This window comes from Epinephelus fuscoguttatus, linkage group LG4 (assembly GCF_011397635.1).
Source record: "Epinephelus fuscoguttatus linkage group LG4, E.fuscoguttatus.final_Chr_v1".
Classification (NCBI taxonomy): Eukaryota; Metazoa; Chordata; class Actinopteri; order Perciformes; family Serranidae; genus Epinephelus; species Epinephelus fuscoguttatus.
This window is the reverse complement of record NC_064755.1, coordinates 45890367-45916282: the sequence shown is the minus strand read 5'-3', so window position 1 is coordinate 45916282 and position 25916 is coordinate 45890367. Positions and strand designations below refer to the sequence as shown.

At 42.3% G+C, this 25916-nt stretch overlaps 3 protein-coding genes across 5 annotated transcripts in view; all 3 read right to left on the bottom strand.

Annotated features, from left to right (window-relative positions):
* Positions 1-241: 241 nt before the first annotated feature.
* On the bottom strand, positions 242-9052 carry LOC125886966 (troponin I, fast skeletal muscle-like). Its single transcript, XM_049573384.1, has 7 exons — positions 8975-9052; positions 4484-4516; positions 4121-4157; positions 3818-3946; positions 2386-2475; positions 1710-1886; positions 242-491 (listed from the first exon to the last, which is right to left on the bottom strand). Exons 2-7 carry the CDS (start codon positions 4489-4491, stop codon positions 396-398), a joined length of 537 nt encoding a protein of 178 aa, XP_049429341.1. The 5' UTR covers positions 4492-4516; positions 8975-9052; the 3' UTR covers positions 242-395.
* The window catches only part of syt8 (synaptotagmin VIII), a 44231-nt gene continuing 24024 nt past the window's right edge, over positions 5710-25916 (bottom strand). Inside the window, exon 8 of the transcript XR_007449116.1 lies at positions 5710-6204. The gene's annotated coding sequence lies outside the window, so the exon portion shown is untranslated. The remainder of the gene's footprint in view (positions 6205-25916) is intronic.
* LOC125886965 (dual specificity protein phosphatase MPK-4) lies at positions 12380-24970 on the bottom strand. 3 transcript variants are annotated; one of them, XM_049573381.1, is made up of 4 exons: positions 23801-24528; positions 23628-23708; positions 21170-21354; positions 12380-18660 (listed from the first exon to the last, which is right to left on the bottom strand). In XM_049573381.1, exons 1-4 carry the CDS (start codon positions 23886-23888, stop codon positions 17779-17781), a joined length of 1236 nt encoding a protein of 411 aa, XP_049429338.1. In that variant the 5' UTR covers positions 23889-24528; the 3' UTR covers positions 12380-17778. The 3 variants fall into 3 exon arrangements, with proteins under 3 accessions (XP_049429338.1, XP_049429339.1, XP_049429340.1); XM_049573382.1 differs by lacking the exons at positions 23628-23708; positions 23801-24528 and adding an exon at positions 24809-24970; XM_049573383.1 differs by lacking the exons at positions 23628-23708; positions 23801-24528 and adding an exon at positions 22125-22163.

Sequence of the window (25916 nt, the reverse complement as noted above, 5' to 3'; positions counted from 1 at the left end):
CCAAATACTCTTAATTATCTGTTAGCATTAGCTGCTGCCAATGTGCTCAGCTGCTTCCTGTTAGCCCCTGCTGTCATTCAGGCATTCATAAAATTCATAACAAAGGTGATAATAATAAAAATGTGAACTCAGTGGATGGTAAGCAGTCTTCTCAGTAAGCAGTAATACATTACTTTGTAATGCCTTAAAGTAATTGAATTACTTTTTCAGTAACAAATACCCAAGTAAGCATCACAACACGTCTCTTTCACTCCATTTATTCAGTCGCAGTTTCTGCAGCTCAAAAAGTGGTTCAGAAAATTAATTTGTGTTATCTAAATTAATCTGATCGGATTAAACCAATCGGTGAAAAGCAGGGACTAAAAGTACTGCAGCTTTGTTGACAGCAGATTGATTTATGCCTCAGCCTCAAACATCTTCTTCCTCCCGTCCATGCCGGCTTTGTCTTCAATGTTTTTACGCCAGTCGCCGACATCTCGCAGCTCCTTCTCCTGAAACACCAGAGACGGCCAAACGTCACAGCGGGACCAGGATGTTTCACCAAACTTCATCTTTAAATCAGAAGGTTCAGATCTGAATACTGGTGATCCTACTTTCCTTGCACTGACAACCTGCCTGACACCAGCCTTTATAATGGTAATCATAAAGAGTCAGTTAAGCCTGGTTCACATTACACAATTTTTCACCGCAATTTTGACGTCGCAGAGGATCTTGAGAGGGTTGCAAGGTCTGCTTATTAGCTGTGACTTTGGGCTTGTTTCTGAAGTGGAGTTGCTTATCTGGGCTTGCTCTCTAAACGTCACCTTTTTCTCTATATATATCCATCTAATAAGGTTTTTAAACGCATGATAGTCGCTTCTTTTGGGCTTGTTTCCAAAGCCGGCAAGCAACAACAACAATGGCGGCGTCCACAGGATCAAGGGGAGCACGTTGTGTTTGGACCCAGGCCCTGGAGGTGGATCTGATTCAACACTGGGAAGAATATCCATGCCTTTACGATGTGTCGTCTCCAAGTTTGGTGACGTCACCGTGTTATCTGGGGCTCTGTCGGCGAGGGCTCGGTGGAGAAATCTTGTGGACACACAGGTCGTAATACAGTTGGCGAGACTCCCGCTGACAGAAACACACGTCGCCAGGTATGAACATTCAAAAGATTACGACAGTCTCCGCGATGCAAAATCAAGGTGAAAATCGTGTAATGTGAACTAGGCTTTAGGGTTAGCTTTAATTCTTTTTCTTACTTCTTTCTAAATGGATTTACCATACATGAACTGATTGTGTTTGTTGTGAAAGACAAAGGAGTGACCACACAAATAACACTATAAAGATAAAGGAGGACTTTCTCAGTGGCAACCTTAACCCTTTGAAACCTGGAGTGTTATCCCTCTTTGTGTGCTGCTTTCAGATGCCTTTTGCAAGTATTTAGACCTTTGAACCCTGATGGTGTCATTTCATTCAACAACATGGGGGAAAAAAGTAATGAGCAACTTGGTAAGAAAAGCTAGGGAAAAACTATATTTAGAAATTATTATGTTACATAAATATTATATTTTTTACGCAGTCTTTCAAAGTGATTTCCGTGTTTGTCTTCAGCGTTCTTTCTTTTTTACTAATTTTCTTCTCAACTTATTAAATCTACCATCTGCTTCTGTAAAAAAAAAAGGCGTGTCCCTTACAAACAGGTTTATAAAAAGAGGCCACCTCCTCACCTCCTCTTTGACCTCCTTCTTGACCTGCTTCAGGTTGGCCCTCAGGTCCAGGTTGACTGTGTGTTTGGAGCCCAGCAGAGCCTTCAGCATGGCATCAGCAGACATACGAACTTTCCTCAGGACAGGCTTCTTGAATTTGCCCATCAGGTCCTGAACTTTGATCTTCAAGTCGTCAATCTGGAAAGTGGAGACGGTACAGATTCCAGGACGGATGAAAATCAGATCCAGACAGGCACAAACAGCTCCAGCGTGCTACTGATGATATTCACAACCTAGTACGGTCTAGCAAAGAATTAAAACCCTGAACACTATCAGCCTTCTTTAGACCATGATCCTGTTTTCAGATCCCAAATGACCTGGTCATTTTGCCTTCCAGTGGTATGAAGGGAGCCACAGGATTTAATTACACTGAACATGAGTTCTTAAAAATGGAACTAAAGATGTTAAGTTTGTCCTGAGTGTGGGAGCAGAGGAACGTAATGGGGTCATTAAAATCTAGAGGGCTCACGCTCTGGGCTGCAGGGATGTATTTTAAATCATTGTATACACATTTCCCCAAAATCTAGTGTGACGTACTCCCTAACCTTTTACAATAAAGTTATGTGACACTGTTTGGAGGCACAGCATGAGTGTGGAGGCTCTGCAGGGGTTTTATAATTAAATAATAATAATCTACCTCCTTGTTGGTTTTAGTGACTTTCATATCCAAGTCGTATCGTTCCTCGTCGATCTTGTCGATCTTGTGGTGAATCTCTCTGCACAGCTCCTGGGCACAAACATCAGCAAACTGTCACAACACCAGACATGATGTAGACCAAAAACATTTTCTTTAATAAAGAGTTTCCTCTAATACATTTAAAAATATAATCACACAGTGGATTTGAAGTACTGTATGGGAACTGTGTGAAACAGTGAATTTTATGCAACATGTTAACAATACAAGACTTGTTAGGAAATAAAGAGATTCTGTCCACTGAAACAGTGCAGGGTTTTTAATTTGAAACTAGAGATGCACAATAGTATTAGCACATCACTGATATCAGCCGATATTGGCTTTAAAGTGAACTATTGGAATCAGCCAACATTCCTTGTCTTATTTTACACAGTGAATAAATATTACATACACCAGACAGTATTGTGTTTCATTGTCTCCGTCTGCTGCTGCTGGACCGTCATGAGAAAACACTTCAATTTTTGGTTTGTTTCTTTAGGTGTGCGCGACCTTCTGCTGGGCTTTTCTGGACATTAATGTCATGTGCACTTTTTGCACTTTCTAAAAATACTTCTATGTCAGTATTAAGTTGCTCATAACGATATCTTGTTGTTACTTATAGCTGTGTTATTATGACAAAGACAAATAAAGAATTGATTGATTGAAAAGCACATGATTAGGTTTAGAAAAAAAAAACATTATGGTTTGTCTTAAAATAAATGTTTGTTACTAACATAATGTACCGTCATGTGACATATGTCAGTAGCGTAGCATGCTACACATACTAGCTCACTAAGTTGTTATTAAAATGACTGGATTTACTTCTGGATTCACACAGGAAACAAAAAGTGAGCTCTCAGGTGAAGTCCGAAGTTTGTGTGACCCACCCCCGACCCTCATGCCTGCTCTTTGCAGACTTTCTCACTCAGAATGTCAAAAAAACCTCTGCCTGCTGCATTTCATACCGCTGCTAAAGGGTGCCTGTGTGTGTCGGTATTTGATGCAAAGGAGCCTCTTGAGGAGTTCGGCTTGAGACTGGGTTGGAAATAAAGGCCTGTCTCTAATGCACGCCTGCTTCAAATAAAGGCCTGGCACCCTCTGCAGGTAATTTAAGGCCCTGGACAGCATTTGAGAACTGACGTTATATCTGATCAGTGATTGCGCTCATTGATTCTGTCTTTACTGACATGAACTACTAGAAAGAGTTAAATCACACATTTACATTGAATTCAGGCAGTTTCCACTGATTTTAAGTGCACGTTTTGTCATATTTTGTAAGAAGCTGAAAACACTGTCACTGCCTGTTCTATGGAGAAATGAATACAGTTAACACAATATAAACCCTGTATCATGCATCATACCAAACTCTGAGCCGATGGTGAATCACAGGACGTACCTGCAGCTCCTGCATGGTCCTGGGCATCCTCACAGGAGGACAGTTCTCAGCCATGTACCTCGCCCTCTCCACCTCTCGCTCCTTCTCCTCCTCCTCCAGTAAACCTTTGGCGATGGACAGCATCAAACTCTACCAGACAACAGAACAGCAGATATTAATGTAGAGTTCTATGTTCTTGTGACTAAAAAGATTTTTGCCAGTTTCTGAGGACACTGTTCGTCAATATCTCACAAAAAATGACCACTTTTATTTTATAGCTCAGTTTGGCTTTGTTCTGTACAACACTGTAAAAGAATGTTTTACCTTCAGATGATGCTTGCGACTCGACGACATCTTTTTCCTGAAGGGTTTGAATAAACATCCATCTTTTAGGACAGATTTTTGATTAATATTCTTGACTAATTCAGTATGCAAAGAATCAAGGGACTTGATTCTAGAAAGGTCTTGAAATCTATTCATCTTCATTAGAAACAGTTTTAGGACTTAATAATGGACGTAAGGGGATTACATTTATATATATGTTTGCACGAATGTTTCTGTAACACTTCTTCAATATGCAGAGTCCTGTTGTAAAAACAATATATGGTTCTCCTGATTAAATAATGTAATGTATGTCAATAATAAAATATATGAACATTAAGATGAAAGAGAGACAGAATTACTCACTCTGACATCTTGGCGTTTGTTTGGCGTCACAGCCTGCAGAAAAACACAATTTGACATTTTGACAAAGTGCAAAAGTGTAAAAAAAAAAAAAAAGAATCTCAGAAAAGTGATTAACTGCACAGCTGACACAAGGAGGGCGAGGAGGGTCAGGACTGGAATGTCTCTGTCCAGTCTATAAGAAATAATAACTCCACTTTGAGGAAACAGGACACCGAGCATCAGCGGAGGCAAAATCATCGAGGCTAAATTAGGACAAGGATCTAGGGTCCAGTTGTCCCCCCCTGGCCATCCTTGTCATGAAAGGTCTGTCTTCTGGAAGATTATCAGGAAACACCAGATACGTCCTCTGTTGGTACAAACATCTCTGACATGACTGAGACGGACACGTCTTCTCTGAAAATAGAGACTGTGCAGAACAATCTGGATCAACAATCACTGTGTCCAAACCGAAAACTAACGGCTCTTCAACGCAGGCAAAATGTCTAAAACATGTTAAAACAATGATTTATCCACCAAGACAAACGCAGAGTTGAGAATAGTTGATCAAAACCAGGGATGTTACAATAATCTTTTGCACGTGATCCGACTCCTTTTACACCGAGTGTCTGCGTTTGATCTAATGTTTCTCATAAGACACAGAGCAGATCCTGATTTTTAACAGAATAAAAACTAAAAAAGTATCGGAAATGGATCTGACTTTATGTAGCTGATACTCATCTATTAAGAAATTTCAGAATCAGCACTGATCCCAATTCTTCAGATTGACTTGAGACCTCCAGAGTATACACCGCATCAGTTACATTTTCTCAAAAAACCCATCATAACATACCTTAAATGAGCTCTTTACAATATTTAGAGTGTATTTATGATTCAGAGATTGTCTGCACACGGCTCTCAACAGAGTGGTGCCTGAGCCAGCGGCTAACGGTCCTAACAGCTCAAACAGTGCTAACAATTGTAACAGTGCTGACAGAGCTAGCATTTTTATCCAGGGGGGAACTAGTGGGTCGGCGCTACACTTCTGCATCGATGCCGTCCCGATATCGGTGGTAACCACCGTTCAGCACAGTGCAGAGTGGCGCTGATCAGCTCTCAGTGAGGGTGCTTTCAGACCAAGATTTCAGGGAGCATTATCAGGAACTCATGTTGTTCCAAAGTTGTATAATTGCCTAGAGTTGGTTGGTGTTCTCACGGCAGCATTTACAAGAGGACCAGATCAAATGCCTTGTGTGAGAAAGCTGCTCTTGATTGGTCAGAATTTCCATGTGGGAAAAATCCAGGAAGTAAAGCAAACGTTGAAGAAGAGTACACTTGCAAGATAAATGTGACACTTTCTAATGTCACAATGGAGGGACAACTACGCAGGTTGATGTTAGCGCTGCTCATCGTGGACTATATTGCTGTCATTGTTCATTTTAGTCAAAGCATACAGTTTGAAAACGAGGCAAACGCGGCTCCAACTAGAAAACAATGTTTTGATGCATTGGATGTGCTGAATGTGCATATTAAGGCAGTACAGGAGGAGGTGCACATTAATAATCCTCCAGGACTGTAACATGCTCATGTTTAACCCAAACAATGTGTCATGTGACTGCAGTTGCTTCACATCCAGGTCGCAACACCTTCTCACCACAAACCAACCGCACCAGAGTTCCTTTGGAACCGGACTGAGACCACCTCTTCAAGAAGGTCTCGGTCCGGTTGTTTTGCTGTGTTCACACCTGCACAAATGAACCACACTGAGGGGGCAAACCAACTTGAGTTTGACTGAACCGAACCAAACAGGGCAGGTGTGACAGCAGCCTGGGAAACACACATGCATTAACATGCACGTTCATCCGTCTGTCTCCCACAACAGAGAACAGAGAAGCTCAGATTACAACACACACACAGAGGGAGTGTGACTTCATTCTCTGCTTAGTGCGCCACTACTCCACAATAAACTTACACAGCAAACAGAGGTTTGCTGCTGTATCACTACTCTGACTTTGAATTGAGCTTCTTTTAGGTCCTGACCCACCAGGCTAACGGTCCACTATTGGTCAATGTCGGGCTGTCGATAAGCATCTGTCGCAATAGTTTTTGTGGTATGTCTCGCACCACCGTCATGAGTCAGCCTGTGTCAGCTTTTTTTAGCCAATTCAACGTGATGAATCGACGTCAACCTCTTTAGCAGAAGTGGTTCATAATTGTTTGTGCTGTTGTTCACTAAGGTACAGTATATACTTCCTTCTCTCAACATCAGGCTGTGTTGTTGATGTGCTAACTGGCTAACTAGCATCTTGAATCCGTCCTGTCAGTCTTCTGCTTTCCCTTGTTGAATGTCAAATACAGATTATCGCCACCTGCTGGCATGACAATGTATTTACTCTCACACAGTTTTGAGTGTATGTGGTAGTTGGCACCAACATTCAAGTACGTGTTCAAGTGCTACTTTTTGGCCGAGACACAGGCGATATGAGGCAACGCAGCAGTCTGCTTTTGTTGCCACTAGTTCTTTGATTTTTTCTGAACTTTTGAGAGGGTTTGGAGGCAGTGTAACCAAATCATGTATTGTGTCTACACAAATGTATTTTCAAGAGTTCCCTTTGACAGTTCGTAGCCATATTGTGTTTTAATTGTTAAATGTTGAAGTATCCTGTGTTAAAATTTAATCAGATAACTTTTGAGACTCATATTTTGTAATTTTAATAACTTGGTGACTTGTTTTATACACAGTTACTTTATACTTCATACTTAATTCCATATTATAGGTTTTGCTGATAAACATAAACACCTCAGTATCATCAGCATAAGTAAATCTTTGTTATCTGTTAAATGGTGACAGTTCTAAAGTGCTATCTGACTTTAAATATGTGAGACCTTTACTGAGTGATATCTTCATCTTCTCATAATTATTTGGCAAGAAACATAAAACCTGTTCAGTGTAGCACACCGCAAATTGAGCAATAAATCAGTTTATTGTCAAACTATATGAACTTTGCACTTTCATTAAATATACAGCACCAGTCTGGCTCAGTCAGCACCTCAGCTTCAGACACCACAGCCAAGAATTCAGACTTTCATACAGTCCTGTATGTCTGAGTGAGCTGGCATCACCATGCCCCAAAGCTAACCCTAAACAATAATATACACTTTTAATTTCAGTGGAGAGTTATAGTGTCCTGCTATGGTGGATGTTTGGTAGGTTGAGCTCCTGAATTCAAAATCTCAAACACAGCTGCCAGAAAAATCACCAGAATAGATGGTGGCATTGTACATTTCTGCAAGCCATGCATATGTTACATCTGTACGTTAAAACACTGTGTTTAACTTGTAGTTACGTTTAGGTACAAAAGCTGCTTGATTATGGTTCGGGAAAGATCATGTTTTGGCTTAAAGACTTACTTTTAATGGCACTATCCTGTCAGGAAACGCAGCAATGTCTTGATAAAAAAAACAACTGCTTACCGTGGCACTATTTCCAGTTGAAACACAGTGATGGGTCACCAAAGAACACCCATGTTTGGTGGCTAAAAACTCGCTGGAAAAACAGCAACGGGTTGCTAAATCACATCCGTTGTTTTTTTTTGTTTGTCTTGAACTGTGACACTTGGCAGGCATCTCATCTCGATGTCCGCCTCTCAGTGACAAAGTCAGCTCATACAATACGTTGATATGATTCATATGAAACGTACAAATGTGACTTATTCGTGGTTTGCAGAAACGTACAATGCCAACATTTTCTTCTGGTGACTCGGCTGAAATTTCAGCTCCCGTTGACGTCAGTCCTCAGTCAACCTGTTTTCAATCAGCACCACAAACTGTGGACTCATTTAGAGAAAACAAGTCTTTGAGGTCTTATTCAAGCTTCAAATACAAAATGGATCTGATATCTTTTCTCGCAAATTGATTCGATGACTTTGTGTCCAAATTCTGTAAAACACATTGATCTGTTCTGCTGTACCTTCAGACAATGAGCTCACATGTAGACTGTAACTAAATTTACATTATAAACCATGCATGAATGCATTTGCAAGGTAACTGTATTGGAACATAATGCACATTTTAGCTTTTCTATTTCTTGGTCTCTTGACCTGCAGACTACTGTTAGCATGAATCAAGCATGAAGCCAACGACTGTTGCGCTGAACAAAGCTGTCAGATTATTAAGTGAGTCAGTCTGAGCTCTGACACATTAAATCTATCCAGACAGTAGGTGGTGACAGCAATAAACACCAGGACTATCACTTTTCAGCTCCAGAGACTATTTACACCAGCACACCTCATCAAGCATCACTTCACACCTGAAGCACCGACCGCTTCACCCACAAAAATGAACCATATTAACATGCAAAAACTCCTCAGTGGACATCATCACCCTCATCAGCACACAGCGACAGTTTCTAACGAGCTGGTTCATCTTACCGACAGTTTAAAAACAACACAGCTCAAAGAAATAAAACAAAAATCCTGTTTTCACTCAGCAGAGAAATAAAAAAAGATTTCTCACCTGTTGTTCGGAGACAGAAACAGAGTGGAGCGTTAGATTTGGGAAGCAGCTCAGATTTGGCATTATAAGTTGGTATATATTGCATTCCCCAAAGGCAAAGGAAACCCCATCTTTCTCTTTATGGAAGTCGATTTTCTCACAGACCAATGGGCTCCCCAGCACCTGAAATATTATATCCAACCCCCTCCTTCACAGCTGAATCTCCTCCCTATCTGACCATTATAAATAACCCCTTCCTTCTAGATTGTTTCACCGATTGCATTATTCCCCTCTGACCCCCATGAGGAAGGTGCTTGAGAGCCTGGAGGTGAAAACACAGATCAATAAGATGTGACTCGAAACACAGATTAATATCAGACTATATGAACACTGCCAGGCTCACTGTATAAAAGGCTGGGCTGGATGAAGGAGACCAGGGAGCAGCAGTGATGAAAGTTGAGGGGACGGCAGCTGGGAGGGCAGTAAAAGTCAGAGTGCAGTTTCAAGGCGGTCATTTAGGAAACACTAGCTAAGTGGATGCTATTAAGAAGCTGTTAAAAGGAGTTGGGGGGGGGGGGGGGGGGGGGTTGAAGATCACATGGGATTTTCTGTGAAGAAAGAAAAGCAGGACCATGGGAGTAAAAAGGTCATAACAGAACAGACTTATTGGATGCTAAAGATCCGTTTACCGGTTTATTAGGTCCAAATTTGTTTACAGCTTGTGGTTTAGACTTAAAACCATGTGGCTGGCAGCAGAAAGGCCTCTCGGAATAAGCCGGCAGAAGCCCCAGCGTCACCATGACACCAGGAGAAGCCTTTTGAGTTGTATCTTGACCAGGAATGAGTTAAGACAACTGGATACAGTGTTTCAGGCAGGGCCCATTTCATACCTATCAAAGAAGCCAAAAAACTATTTTTCCGCAGTATGAAATTACCCAGATCTTCCACATCGTGGAGCCCACAGAGCAGGTGCACTGGAGACTTCCACCGGCCAAGCAGCTAACTTCTGCTTTAGTGGGCCGCTTACTTTAATGTGGATACAATACTTTAATCATGCAGCTGTTTAGACTTTCAAAATGTTTTTAGACCAAATGAACCAAATCTGGATATTAAAATAATAATTAATTAAGTAATTTCGTCCTAGTAATGACGCTCAAAAAACTTACATTAGAGACGACTGCATCACTTAACGGACCCAAATGTTGTAATCCACATTTGGCAAAAATACACACTCATGTATTCCTGACGGGCGCAGAAGCAGGAGAGCATTTGCTCTGGTGTTTCTCAGTGAGAGGGGTAAGTCACATAAAAGCAGGGCGGGGGTCAGTCATGGCTGCTGGTGACAGACAAACTGCAGCATGTGAAGCCATGAAGAACTCTTAACTCTATCACAGTTTATCTTAAAGTCAAATTAGTTAAGCTGGAAGATGTGATGTGAGCTTGGTGCTTCTAACAGCAATCTGTTTATGTTGCACTTTTACATTGGTAGCTAATGTATCACGCCAGTTTGTGTGGTGACTAGAGGATGCTGTGTTTACAGTGTTTCCAAGTGATGCAATGCAGAAGCTAGTTAGTTGTTAGGTCAGTAGGTAGTTGCTACTAAGTGTTCATGGTTTTTGGGGTCAGTTGCTAGAGGGGTTAGCACTTATAATGAACAGTTTTTCAAAGTGTTCCACTCCTGCCCTGGACTGAATCCATCAAATCCCGTCTCAGATGTGGTGAGAGGACACAACCCAAAATAGAAAGCACGGACATCACCTAATGAAGTGGACAGCAAATTATAGTGGTGACAAAATCAAAGCAGAACTCTCTAGCACTCTGATACAGCTAATGTGAGGGTACTGAGCCATTTTCACACATCAGACTCTGGGAGCATCCATGATATCTTCTCAAAAACATCTTTAAGTGATATAACATAACATACAGAACAGTAACTTCAGAATAATAAATCTAACATTGAGGTTCTCAAAACATTTATTTAGCCTACTTACCAAACAAGGAGCTCCTCTGGTGTATCTCTGCTTGCATGAACCCAGACAACACCTCCACCTGTCATCTGTGTACAAAGTCAAGTGACCACATGTATTTTCAGAGTAAATTGAACCATTTGTTGCCAGTTGCTTTTTTTTTTGGAAAAAAAGGAGCAACATGTAGGATTGATAGGATTTGGTGGCATACAGCGGCGAGGACTGCAAATTGCAACTGCTAAAGCTTCTCCCGTGTGCCAAGTGTGAACTCCTGGTTAGGACTCCTTTAGTGTTTGTTGTTGAGGAGGTTTTCACTGGGAGCAGAATTATACGCAGAAGTATCTTTGTCTCCGAAATACACTGATTAAAACCGCCAACACTGAATAAAGCAGTTTCACTTTACAAATCAGTGTCTCCTGACGCTGTTCTGCACGTCACAGGCTGCCAGCCCAGCACCTGCTAATGTGTGCTCACCTTTTTTCTAATCCAGACGTTCAGGAGGTTTTTACCAGGGGCTGACTTATCCACAGAGGTCTCCTCCTCTCAAAAACATACTGGCCCGCTGCTTGGGGTGGGGGGTTCAAATCCCGGGGATGGGGGAGCCCTTCTGTGCGGAGTCTGCATGTTCTCCCCATGTCAGCGTGGTCTTCCTCCCACAGTCCAAAGACATGCAGGTTACTAAAGTGACTAAAGGGTTACCATACATTTTCATGGACAACATTTCAAAACCCTTCCATGAATTTTCAAGGAGCCATTCACAACATATAGCATGAGCAGAACTGTATGACACCCCAAATGTTGATTATATTACTGAAGGCAGTCTGCTGACACGGAGCAGTAGATCATTTGGCACTATGAGTGACAATGTAAGGCTCTAAACTGCATGTCAATTGCTCCATCTCAAAAACCCGGTGCCATTTAAAAACATTAATGGGGCATATGTATGGCAACTTTGGAATTTGTGACCCAAGGTCTTACATCATGTTATTTTTTTTGCCCCACTTGAGATTCAAACTCTAGTCAAACATTATTCCAAGTACACGGCATAAATGGAAGGAGAGACAGAATACAGGGGGAAAAACGAAAAACCAGACGAAAGGTAAAGACAATACAAACAAGAACTAAGATAGTAACTTGTGTGCAGGGCACAATTAATTGCAAAATAAAAGCTTGTGCACACAAGAAATATCACCTTTCGGGACTTCAGGGGCTCTGTAAAAGGTTGTGTAAAATTACACTAATATAGTAATAGCTTTCTCTATTGTGGACTGTCTCAAAGGTGAGCACTGTCAAGATGTTTTGCATTTGTCAATAGCGCAAATTCACGTGTCAAGGTTCACCTGAGCTGAACTCTAAAGATCTGTGAGGATTTACTTTGTCTGTGCAAACATCACCTGCCTCGTAGTTTTACTCCTTTGTACCACACGGTTCATTTGCTAAGTCATCACCAGAACAGCTGTTAAGTACATCCTCTTCTTTAATAATTCAACAGTACAAATTATATCTGACTTAAGAAACATGACATGAGAAATACATCGCTTCACATTTCTGAATATCATATTCATTGAGAACATTCTGGGCCACTGAGAAATCACCTGAGAGAACGAGTTAGATAACCTATTCAGTTTGATATGATAACTTTGAGTTAGAGCATGGATAAACCAAAGATATGCTCACACTGGCTGTCTACTGCACTGTCCCGTATGAACATGTGGAGAAACACATCAATTTTGGGTCTCATCACCACCTGCATTAGTAAAACACCGGTACTGTATGACTAGCAAATATATTACAGCAAAGACCACATCACACAAATGTCATGTTCTTTTTTTTCCCCTCAAAATAAAACATCAAAAAAATATTCAACATTTTACATTTTACATATTGAGAGAAGTTAAAGTCCTACAAAGTGTGCAAATGTCACCATATGGTCACAAGACGACTCCAAATGAAGGCACCATACTCTTAGCTTCCACTCCTACCAAACCGCTCACATGACAACTTCACTGTGCTGCGCAGGGTTTGTGTCACAAATGTTTGAAACGTCCTGTACAACTGATACTCACCAAGGCTGCCCATGAACCGAAAGACAAAAAAGAAAAAGAAAAATGGAAAGAAGAAAATTTAAAAAACCCTGTAGTAATGCCGTTTATCCTTTCAAGACATAGTTTCAGTGTTTGTAGAGTTGGAAGGTTTTGTCTTACAGTAATAATGTTCTGATACAAAGTTGTTCCATAGTGAAATGTACTGAACTAAAATGGTTCAAGACAAAAATCCAACAGTGGGCTAATATATATCTTGTTCAAGTTTTACACTAAAAAATACCTTTAGCTAAGATGATCGGCTCCAACATTCTGATCATGACAATGTTTTGTACAAGGGAGGGGGTTTTGATTGAATAAACAGGACAAAAATGTTAGCTGACTAACCCAAACCTGATCTGTAGTTGCATCATTGTAGAGTTAGCTAACTAGAACCAAAATTTGGCTGTTTAATTAAACCGTTAGCTAAACAGAACCAAACTTTTAGCTGCTTAATTAAACCGTTAGCTAGCCAGAACCAAACTTTCAGCTGCTTAATTAAACCGTTGGCTAGCAAGAACCAAACTTTTAGCTGCTTAATTAAACCGTTAGCTAGCCAGAACCAAACTTTTGGGGGAACTGCCCATTGGTTCGACAGCCCATTGTTCCGACCATATTAAACTCATTGTTCCGAAGTCTGTTCCGAACTCATCATGATGCCCTGTGGTTAAGGTCTGGTTAGGTTTAGGCACAAAAACCACTTGGTTAGGGTCAGGAAAAGATCATGGTGTGGGTTAAAATGAAAAAGAAAGTGACAAACGCATAAGCCGTGAGCCTGCTCTGCTTCAAGCTGGTCGCGGCGCACCATACGCCCGCTGCGAGCCGTTCAGCACCGCGGACAGTCGGACTAATGGGATGTCGAACCAATGACATGGACCCACTTTTGGCCGCTCATTTAAAATGTTACCTAAACAGAACCGCACTTGTAGCTATTTGACTAAACCGTTAGCTAGCCAGAACCATACTTTTAGCTGCTTAATTACACGTTAGCCAGACAGAACCAAACCTTTAGCAACTTGATTGAACTTTTAGCTCTTTCTGGACCTGAACTTGCTTTGAGCTGGTTGTTATCTGTTTAATTAAACCGTAAGATGACCATAACCAAACTCACAGCTGCTTAACTATACCATTATCTAGAAAGAACCACACTTTTAGCAGCATAATTAACCCGTTAGCTAAAAAAAATTCAGCTGCTCAATTGGACCGTTAGCTAAACAGAACCAAACTTTAAGCTGCTTAATTAAACCATTAGCTAGACAGAAACACACTTTCAGCTACTCAGTTACTGCGTTAGCTAACCAGAACCAAACTTTTATCTACTAAACCAAAACATTAGCTAACCCTAACCTGTAGCTAAACATTAAATGTAAAATGGCTGACCTGAAACATCTGATTGCTTCACATTTGGATTTTGTTGGCCCCCCCGTCTAAAAAAAACAGCAGAAGTTGGACAAAGTTTCAGGCTTTTCAGGGCTGCACGTTCCAAAATATTAAAATTGCATTTCTAATCATCACCTCTATGCAATTATATGTGCATAATGAAGCCATAATAGCATTTGAAAGGAGTGTGGTGCATAAAATCAAGCTCTCCTACAACCTCTATTAAATCAGAGCACAGGCTCATGGAGCTAATCTGTGGCGGCTATTGGCGATTTCCACAAGTTCAAAAACACACCTTTTTAGTATTTGTCATTATCCCCGTTTGTTCACTCACTGCCATCCAAACAGTATTCTTCAGACTCTGCAGCAAGTTCTCATTTAAAAAGGGGTTTACCCTCTATCTATGGGGAAAGAGAGTGGGAACGCTATGATCTTTATATCTATAATCATGTTGACCTTTGTCTCAACTCACCTCACATCTTCAACCAACTGTTTTCAGATGATCTTGTTAATATTAATCCTCTGGTTTTCAAAGTACTTACCGAACTGTATGTAGCACTAAGTGTGAAAACCTGCCATTTACCGAATGTTGGCACTAATGCTGAAACTATTAGCTGATTCACTAATTAGCTGATAAACAAAAAACTAACATTTTTCATAACCAATCTTTTAAGTTATTTAAAAGCAGAAATAAACCCTCTCTAATGTGAGGATTTGCTGATTTTATTCTTTGCATCACTGTAATATGAATATTTTGGGTTTTAGGACTTTTGAAGATGTCTCATGAAACTGGGTAGGTCATTTTTCACTGTTTCATCATTTTCTAGACTAAACCATTGATCAATTCATTAAGAAAATAATCAGTAATCTTAACCACAGTTAGCACTGGCTATTCTGACTGACTTAATCAAATACCATAACATATTTTCTATGGTGAAGTTGTGGTATGGATAACGTGTGATCAAACAGTAGTTGTGCAAAAACATTTTTGTATTAAAAAAAGTAGAAGATAATAAAAATAGATAATGATCAGACTGAAACTTGTATTGTTTCAGTGGCAGGACAACAAATGGAAAAGAAAGTAAACTTGGTTGATCAGGGATATTAGATAGTGTGAACCATGAACACTTTAATTAAACTGTTACCTTTATCCAGTTATTCTTATGAGCATGTAAACATCTCCCTCCTATGTGAAATGTCATCAGCTATACTCCCAAAATAATAATTCAAACAATATTAAAATAAAAAGGCAATAATTTGCATTCTGGACAACCCTGTGAGTAGTGCAAAATCATCCCTTGCAGTGTAAACCCTGGATCGCAGTTCAGTGGCACCGATACGACAATACTGATAATCCACAGAGATGCACGTCACCCAGCTTCACTGCATACACTGAAGTTCAAATTCACAAAGCCACAGTCTGAGCACCACCGTAGAGAATAAACCAAACAAACTGTGGCTGAAAATGGGGCTACAGTCTTCCTCACAGAGGACAGGTTGGGCCGTTCACCTTCCATCAAGTATGACCTCGGAAAACACACACACACACACACACACACACACACACACACACAAAAGAAAAAGAATGGTGTGAAAAAGTCAAAGAATAGAAGCAGGTCAGATTTTAGACGTGTGTCCATGTGCAAAGTTCCCTCTTGCGATAGAAGCAGATTAATCAGTCATGTAATCCAGTCAGTGGTGATAGATCCAATGGAGACAAATCATATGTACGTCCTCCAATCTTCAGAGTTGCAGCTTTAACAGGAAAACAATTTTTTTTTAAACCCATCGACTGCAACGGCTAGTACATCCAAACAACCATTTTACCAGCAAAGAAGATTTCTAGGAAGCAAAAACAAAATAAATGGTGGCCAGTTACTTGCTCCGTTGTCAGATTGTGTCAAAACTGATGCAGTTCACACCTGGCATCCGAAATATGTCTAAAATGCATCTCTGGTGACGGCTTGTGTTTCATTTTCATTTCAATTAATCTGTGAGGTAAGTAAAGCCATTTAAAACAGAATTCAGACTAAGCAGCAATAAAGCCAGAGAGGAAGGTTAGGCAATTTGATAACTCACTTAAGCAGTATTTCATATGTATATAAAGTACAAACTTAAAAGGTACTCTGTGGTGTTTTTGACTACTAGTAGTGTTATTGAGCAATGTATTGATGAACAGGTCCCTGTTTTGTTTGCGCATGGCGACACTGTCACACCTGTATTTAAAGAAAAGTCCACAGGGTCCCTTTTAAAGTCCCTGTACAAATTATTTAGCATCTCAACTTAAGTTATTAGTGTTGGGCAACAGGACGAACACCCTGTATCATAGTGATGAGCAGTTTTCTTAAAGGTGGAGTCAGCGATTCTAATCCAATACAACACACTATTTGTCATATTCAGTGATTATCTTCTTATGGTACGCTAGCTGTTTGTTCAGTGTGTGCGTGGGTTCATACACAACCCTGGCTCTGTAAAGGAGCTCTGAGGCCAGCAGCGGCGCTCAACAGAGCTGCCGGGTTCTACTTCAGACAGGAGCCGGCCATGGAGCTCTACAGCTGCTCCATCGACTTCCTAGTGAGCCAAAGCTTTCACTGTAGCGCCTATCAGTCGGTTTTAACATGCCAAGCTGGGCCTGAGATGGACCATCAATAGAGGAGGGCCCAAAGCACACCTGACTGCCTCCAGTTGGATAACAGTGGCGTTTCACTGACCGCAGACAATCCCCCTTCTCTCCCTGAAACAAGCGTGTGTTGCAAGACTCAGCTCATGTCTGTCGTTGCAGGAGACGGGACAGAAAGGTGTTTTTAAAAGTCCCTGTGTTTTCAGCTCTCAGTACTTTTCTACCTTCCAACTGATTATCTGTGGTTTGGAGTTACGTTTCTCTCCTGCATCCCTGTCTGTACTTCACATACACCTTACCAAGATGCATTTTCATGCCAGGTGTGAACGGAGTCACAGACTAATCTAATGAGTAATTTCCCACCCTGTACTGGAATGACATCAATAATCTCCTGAGATCTCCCATTAAGAAATTCCCCTGATATAAAACACCACCACGACGGCATGGCACAGAACTGAAGCAGGACTATATCAATTATACGGCCAACACTATTACATCGTTATACCAAGAAGCTGTGTATGTTACAGTGAAGTCTATTGCGTCTCCTGTTCGGGGGGGGGGGGGTCACAGCCGGGTCACATTTACAGGTTTGAAGAGGAAATACATCAAATTCATAACTTTTACAACCACTGAACTCAAGTGGGGACAATAATATCCAGTTGACCAGTCTACAGGGGAAAGTACAGCTGCTCTGGGTCGTCTGTAGGAAAATATCTAATACCATGGGAGGGTGGAGAAATAAAGAGAGTCTTGGACAGCAGCCGAGCACGTTGAGAGTCAGGTCCACGCCACTTTGCGAGAGATGGCCTGTTTGAAGCACTCGGGGTCGACGTTGCCTCCAGGCCGCAGCGCCCTCTCCAGGCTCACCAGCACGTTTTGGTGGCACTCCCTGATGTTGACTGGGTACTTGGCTCTCAGTAGCTCGTAGGCAGCGATCAGCCTCATGTTCTGTTTTACCATCAGGTATTGGATGATGCATGTCGGCGCCAGAGAGAAACCGTCTCGACAATGGACCAGGACGCGCTTCCTCTTCTCTGTGGAGGCATCGATGCACTCGTTGATGTCCTCGAAGCAGCGCTGCTTCAAGGCCGGGCCGTCACCTAGAGCGTCCGGCACGTCTCCGATGTCCACCTTGAGGCGGGACCAGCTGTGGCGGGTGCCGCGGGAGCAGGTGCATGGAATGAGGTTGAGGCTGGGGCCCGGTTCTCCTGGCACACTGCTCATGTCTATGATGCTGTCAATGTTGTTGCGGCACAGGGTGCGCCCGTTGTACGCCGCATTGAGATTGCCAACATAGATGTAGTCCGTCACCTTGGAGATAACAGGTTCAGAGTACTGGAAGTGTTCAGGGCCGCTGGGTTTGGGCTCAGGCGTATCCGGGCCTCTGGCGCCGGCCGGCCCCGTGGCGGCTCTCCTGCTGTAGTTGCGGAGCTTCTTGGAGCCGGAGCGGGACGGAGGGTTGGAGTCGGACTCAGAGCTGCTGTTCCAGGGAGGAGAGAAGAGAGAGAAGCGGCTGGAGGATTTGCTCTTGTTGAGGATCTCCACTGGGCTGGACAGGCCAGAGCTGGATGCTGTGGTGGAAGCTGAGGCGCAGAACAGAGACGCTCGCTCCAGAGATCCTGTGCTGCTGGCAGCTCCTGCGCTGTGGGCCTGCTCCATCTGCAACAAACAAACACACGCACACACACCTGACATGTGAACCACAGAAACCCCAACATGGAACTGGTTCTGCTGTTGTTCCTGCACCTAAGTTTGAACAGTGTAGAGCATTTTGACCAAAACTATATTGATTCAGAACCAGAAAAGTTGGATCTCAGCTGGAACCAAAAAAAATCACAAGTTTTCCTTGACCTGAAGTCGGAACCGTGACGACATCAGTGGGCATGTCATACTCTACAGGTTGACAAGAGAGGATGGAGGAGTCAAGTGAGAAATCGTCAAAGAGCATGCAGTGGTCTCATTAATAGTTCTGTGCTTGTTTTCTAGGGTAGAAACAAACATCTGTATTAACAGAACAAAAGTTGTGCAACGTGCTCTGTTGACGACACATCTTTGATCACAATGGTTCCACTCAAAACTGGTGGAAACACAGACTGGTTCACTGGATAACATCAAGATTCCAGTAATTGTGAACGTAACCAGTTCAAGAACCAAAGCTATGAATTTAAATATGGCACCGATTTCCATTCCACTTTAAAGAGCATGGTGTGAGCTCCAAAGTAATTATGCCATGCACAGGGCTGAGACATCTCACATACATTGAGTTATGTGCTTCAATACCATTAAAATAAATTACCACAGCATGTACTATTAACATCAGCCGACCTCCCCTGAAGACATAACGACTGTAGCTGTAGTCATATGACCCCTTCCATACTAACTCTCCCATAACGCCTCCCAAAATAGTAATTCAAACAATATTAAAATAAAAAGGCAATAATTTGCATTTTGGACAACCCTGTGAGTAGTGCAAAATCATCCCTTGCAGTGTAAACCCTGGACCGCAGTTCAGTGGCACCGATACGATACTGAACTGTAGCTGGCGATGGCTAAACCATGCTGTAACAGATACTGAGTTTCTTTTTTCATTAATTCGCGTTTTAGCTGGTTAGCGCGGTACGGATGCTGCTTAATGGGTTTTGCGTCTTTTACGTCAATATCATGCTCTAACACAGTGGTGCGAGTGGGGACGTCACCAAAGAGGCACGGGAACTCCGCCACTAAGCCGGTAATACCGTGCTGCTGCTCAGGCTCCAGATGAGTGAGATGTTGTGGAAACTCAACCAGCATTTGGGAATTTGGCAAACGCGCACCTTGAACAGAGGAAGGACGCATGCGTAAACCATCTCCCTCATCTGGATTGGACTCGGCTACGATGAGCACTTCCGTTTAAGTTAGAGGTTGACGCTACTGCAGTCGGTGCCGGTGCGGTGTTGTTGCAGGAGGATGCGGCAGGTGTCGAGCATCCTGTCAGCTATTTCTCGCGCAAATTTAACGCCCACCAGCTTCGTTATTTGACCATAGAAAAGGAGACGCTCGGCTTACTATGGTCACTCCAGCATTTCGAGGTGTATCTTGGGTCTTGTAGTCTCCCCATCGTCGTTTACACCAACCATAACCCCCTCGTATTCTTTGCGCGCATGTACAACCACAACCAACGTCTCATGCGCTGCGCTCTGTTGGTTCAAGAGTGTCAATCAGTTATGTGTGTGTCTAACTGTCTGCTTTTCTGGAGGGAGTCCCCGGCTAACCACTCCTCCAGCCCGCCCTCCTCTGCTGCTGTTCAGTGTTCCCCCGCTTGCAGGTCGGCCAGCCCCCTCGCTGCTGTCATCAGTTCCAGCCAATCACCGCTTTGCCGGCCCCTCGTCTGAACCTTTAAAAGCTGCTCGGAGTCAACGGCAATGGCGGCTGTGATTTAATCTGAGCAGTCCGCCTCGCTCCATTTCTGTATTCTGTTGTGGCTACTGTGACTATCTGGGAAATCTGAGGGCATTAGGACCTAGCTTCTTAGCCTAGCCACATTCCTTTTACTCACACATGTAGATTTTTCCTGTTTAACTCACTAGACTTATGGGTGCCGGTCAGAGTGTGTTTTGTTTGTCAGGTAAGTCATAGAGCAGACAGGTAGAGATGTTTTTGTTTTGTTTATCTGGGTGGCCTTCCGCTAAAGTTAGTTAGCTGGGGTGCTTTTGGTGACAGGTCAGAGTTTTCTTTTAATAGTTTTATGATTTGCCGTCACCCGCAGCCCTTCCCAGTGTTTGTTTTGCTGTAGATGTAATTCACCGCTGAGGCTCCTCTCCTCAGGTCCGGTTTCTAGGTTGTGTTGAACAGCTTGTGTTTTGTTTTCTTGTTGTGTGATGCTTTTCTAGCAAAACGTAGCCCGTATTGCCATTTTATTGCACTGAATGAATAAACGGCAGCTTGCCTTATTCATTCTACCTTTCTTGTCTGGTTTTATGCTGCTTCCCTTACCCCTAGTCTCCTATTGGGTTGTAACACTGGCAGCTTCTGAGTAAACGTTAAGCACAACATGTGTGAGTGTTTTAATCCTTTCTGTGGAGTTTATTATTATCTGTCATTTCATTTCTTTTAACAGTGATGTGTTTTGCTCAGTTTCGTCCTGCTAAGGACAGAGCACGGACTCAGCGGCAGGTGTGTTTGGACGTACCTGAGCTTTGAGGTTGTTCTTCCACTCCTGCGTCTCCAGAGCTTTGAAGCGTCCGCTGCTGTCGGAGGAGATCGACATGCAGAGGGGCCGGTGAGCTCTGGGGGGGAGCTGGGGGGTGAGGGCCACGGGGACGGGCCTCACATCGACGTGCTCGCTCCTACTCATCATCAGATTTGGACAGGAGCCTGGGTCACACAGGAGGACAGGTCTGAGATCAACAGCTAGGAGACAGAGTAATCTGTCCTTGGTGGATAAACCTGTGAGGGCTGATCAGCTGTGATCTTTTTAAGTTTAATACAACATTTGACCCCAGCTTATTTGGAGAAAAAGTTCAGTGATGACTCTCACTGGACCTGCCCTAAAATATTCTTGTTGTAAATTCAGAAACAATAGCTAAAAATGTTTACGTAACATTAGCGACACATTTTAGACCTAAAAAATGTCTTTGTAAGTCTGGTTAAGCCGTAGCTGGAAACAGTGTGTGTCCTTTCTCAGTTTGTTCAGTGTGAACCATAATTAAATCTTCATCAGTTAATTTCCACTTATTATCTTTTTGGAAAGTCCCTTTGTATGTGTGGCAACTGTCAACAAATACAACCACAACAAAACTCACTGCAGTCAAAGCCAGCCACATCATCTCACTATAACATCATCACCAACAATAGAAAATTAGGTTCAGCACATCACAAGGATCTGTTTAAAAGAGCTTAGGACTGGGCAGTGTGGAGGAAGTCAAATCTCACAATACTTTTGACCAAATACCTTAAAATCAATATTGCAACGACATGACAGGGTCGACTATTGGTGCTTTCACAACATATTTACACTATGAGATTTTTGATAAATAATCATCAGTAATGTGTAGCGCTGCCCCCAACTATTAATTATCCTAGTCTCCGTAACATTCTATCAGTAACATTGTTAACACTGTGCTACATTACAGAGAAATACAAACCGTACTAATGAACCTTCATTAATATAGGCCTATATTTTATCTCCAAGTGCACGTCACACACTGAGCGAGCCGCCTGTTAATGACGCTGTGGGCTAATGGGTATGTAGCTACTTCCATGTTTCACATGATACGTCATGTTTGTAGTCGACCAATGAAGATGAGTTTACATATCACCTTGGGTTCGTCCTTCACCTTCTCAAAATGATCCCACACTTTGGATTTCCTGCCCGACATGTTATTAACTAGCCTGTGGAATAACCGCAGGTACCAGCCCTGGAGATTAACCTGACTCCTGTCTGACTGCTGAGCGTGGACACTTCCTGTGTCTGTCCTTTCAAAGTAAAGCCACACATGGTCCAGTTATATAGGTTTGGATTTATTTTGACAAGGTGCAGCTCCTGATAGAGTTTCACGTTTGTTGTTTTTTTCCCTGCAACTAAGCGACCAATGAAATCTTAACTTCTAATGACCTTTCTGTTTGACTAACGACTACTGGGGGAGCCAAAGTAATGTGGATATACCAAGTATGTGGGTGACGGCAAAAAATGAAAAATTACATCACTTTACTTCAATGCAGCCTTTAAAACCGGGACAAGACAATGCTTATGATATTACGATACCCAAACTCTGAGACGGTATCCAAACTCAAACCAAGATATCGATACAATATTGATCTATTGCCCAGCTGTAGTTATGCTATAGAGTATAACTATATTCAGGATGCACAATGTTGTATTTTTTATTTTTTTATTTTTTTTTACCAATATCCGATACACTGATATGAAACAACTCATTTGAATGATAACCAATATCGATACGTCTACTTTTTCCCCACCTAATTTTAGTGATCATCAAGTCTCTGCTGTAGTGGAATTAACATCATATTAAACATACATACTCTTTTCATGACGGCCCACCAGCAGATGGAGACATGAAATAGAATACTGTTCAGTGTATGTAATATTTAATTATTGTGTAAAATAAGAAAAAGCATTTTGGCCGATTCTGACATTTAATCTTAAAGCAAATATTGGCTGATACCGATGACTTGCCGATATTATTGTGCATCTCTACTGTATGACATTACTCTCTGTTGTGTTATTATACAGAATATAATATAAAAAGAACACTGGATTGTATGAAACCTCTTACTTTACCCCATAAACTGTACGTAGACAGTAAAAGTCTTAACTCAAGGGCTCCGTCCTAGGGAAAGGAACGTTAGAAGAGTCTTGAACATCCCTTTATAACAACCTGGGATGTATTTAAAGTACCATTTGTAAAAGATTGCTAGGCATGTCCCTTTCAGCAAATCTCATGCTCAGCTGTGATTTGAATGAAGCACATGAGGGACACAAACTGGGACAAAAAAAAGTTGACATGCTGCTCCTGTAAATGCTGCATTAACTTGCTTTATGTCTGAAGTCTCCCCACTAAATGTAATAACATGTTCACTCAGCACAAAATATTAAACTGTTTAACTCCATGTCAGATGTCACCTACCTGCACATTCTGAGCGGGTGATGGACTGAATCTGTAGAGTGTTCTGGGTTTTCAACAGGCTGTGAAGAGTTCTCACTATACCTGTGAACACAGAGGTCACCTTGCAGTAAGCGTGCACGGAGAGTATTTAACATTAACAGTTTGGAGAGGACATGAAAAAGCACCAGTCTTACCGATCCTCCCATTCTGCTTGCAGAGCACCTTTTTATCCAGCAGTTTGTGCGCACTCAGGTCTTTGTTCCACTCTTCCTCGGCTTCCATGTTCCGCCTCCTGCTGACAGAGGCACAAAAACCCGGCTCAGGCGGCCCGTCATCTTTGGCAAGCCGAGCAACACTTCAGCTCCATCGGACAGACATCACTTCAGCAGCTCGCGGCGGGGACTGACACTGCTGCTAGCATCAGTTAGCCGCTAACGGGCAGGCTAACTCAGCCAACCAGCCCCGCTAGCTCACTGAGTGTGAGTCATGTTGTGGGGCTGGTGGAGGCGCTAACCGTCGGTTGTTTCTGCCCCGAGGGGGGAAGTAATGCAGCGGCGAACAACAGCATCCACACCGGAGGACGGAGCTAACATGACGACTGAAGTGGTTATCCGTTAAAATAAATGTTAGCGAGCTAACGTTAACTAACCGCAGCTGGTTAGCATCCCTGGCCGCTGTCCGCTGCTCCTCTGCGGGTCCCGCGGCTCTCTGCGCGCAAACACCGACTACCGCCGCATCTCGGGATCCGTCAAGCCGCTACACATTACCGGCTAACGTCGGGGACAAACACCGCAATTGTGACAGTTTATGCGGGGCTCCGGTGGCTAACTGGCCGGCTACCAAACAGCTCCATCACCACCGTGAGCGCGAGCACGACCCCCTGCCGCGCGGACTCCAATGCGGGTCTGCTGCTGCTTCTTCTTCGTTGGTGTTTATTGGCGGTGGGCAAACAACGTTATGGCGCATTACCGCCACCAACCGGTGTGGAGTGTGGACCGCCGGAACAGGTCTGTTTACACATTAATTAAATACATTTGGGGAAAAACACAAAACTCAAATATCTTCTCAATCATATTAATATATTTTAGGTAATGAAATATCATTATTAACTGATATATTTTGGTGGTTTGAGTTGAAGGTGTGAGAAAGAATAGTATCAGTAACATTGTTAACACTGTGCTACATTACAGAGAAATACAAACCGTACTAATGAACCTTCATTAATATAGGCCTATATTTTATCTCCAAGTGCACGTCACACACTGAGCGAGCCGCCTGTTAATGACGCTGTGGGCTAATGGGCATGTAGCTACTTCCATGTTTCACATGATACGTCATGTTTGTAGTCGACCAATGAAGATGAGTTTACATATCACCTTGGGTTCAATCGATAAGATTCATTTTTTAAAATCCTATTCATAAGTAGAACACACATTAATCAACAGTTCTGTAAATGTGCCAGTGTTAGCCAGTGTTAGCCAGCTGGCTAATTTTCAACTGCAGTCCTTTGGCAAGATGTTTTGAAACAATTCAAGGATAAAATTCACAGGACAAAGACAGCATTAACTACAGCAATTAGATATTGTCACGGTAGAACAGAAGCCATGCAAAGCAACAAGCAACAGCAGAGCATCAGTACAATACAATAACGCAACAACTAGCAATGAAGCACCAACACGCAGTGAAGATTACATTACATTCAGACATGCAGAGCAGCAACAGAGAGTAAACATAGATAAAACATCCCCTGAGCTCCTCTGTAAAATATCTGTTAAATCAAACTGTTCTTTAATCTTTATATGGTTTGGGATCATCTGTTGAGTGGAGCGTATGTGGCGAGCATTAGCGTAAGAAAAATGAAAAGACAAAAGCCGTCATGCACATACTGTATTCTCTTATTGTGTATTATTTATTGCCATTGTTTGTTAGCCAAGCTGTTTGTATGTGCTTACCCTAAATTTTGCTGATATCACTGAAATCAACAGGCCTATATTTGGGACAGGCCTTTAATTCCCAATGAAATACAATCAAATTGTTTATTTAAACCAGTATGAATATTACTTGTTTAGAAATTAGGCTTCTGATAAAATAACAATTACGAATCATTCATTTGATCTCGCTCTGACAGAGACTGAGTTACAGCATTTAAGGGTTATGGCACACCGACACAACACCACTTTATCCTGTTAAAACAATTCTCACAACTTGGATTAATTTTTATGAAAAACCCTTTTGATTCTTTTGATCTGAGGACTCTGACGGACTAAATGAATATGAATAATTTACAGGGTAATCGAGTAATGGACATGT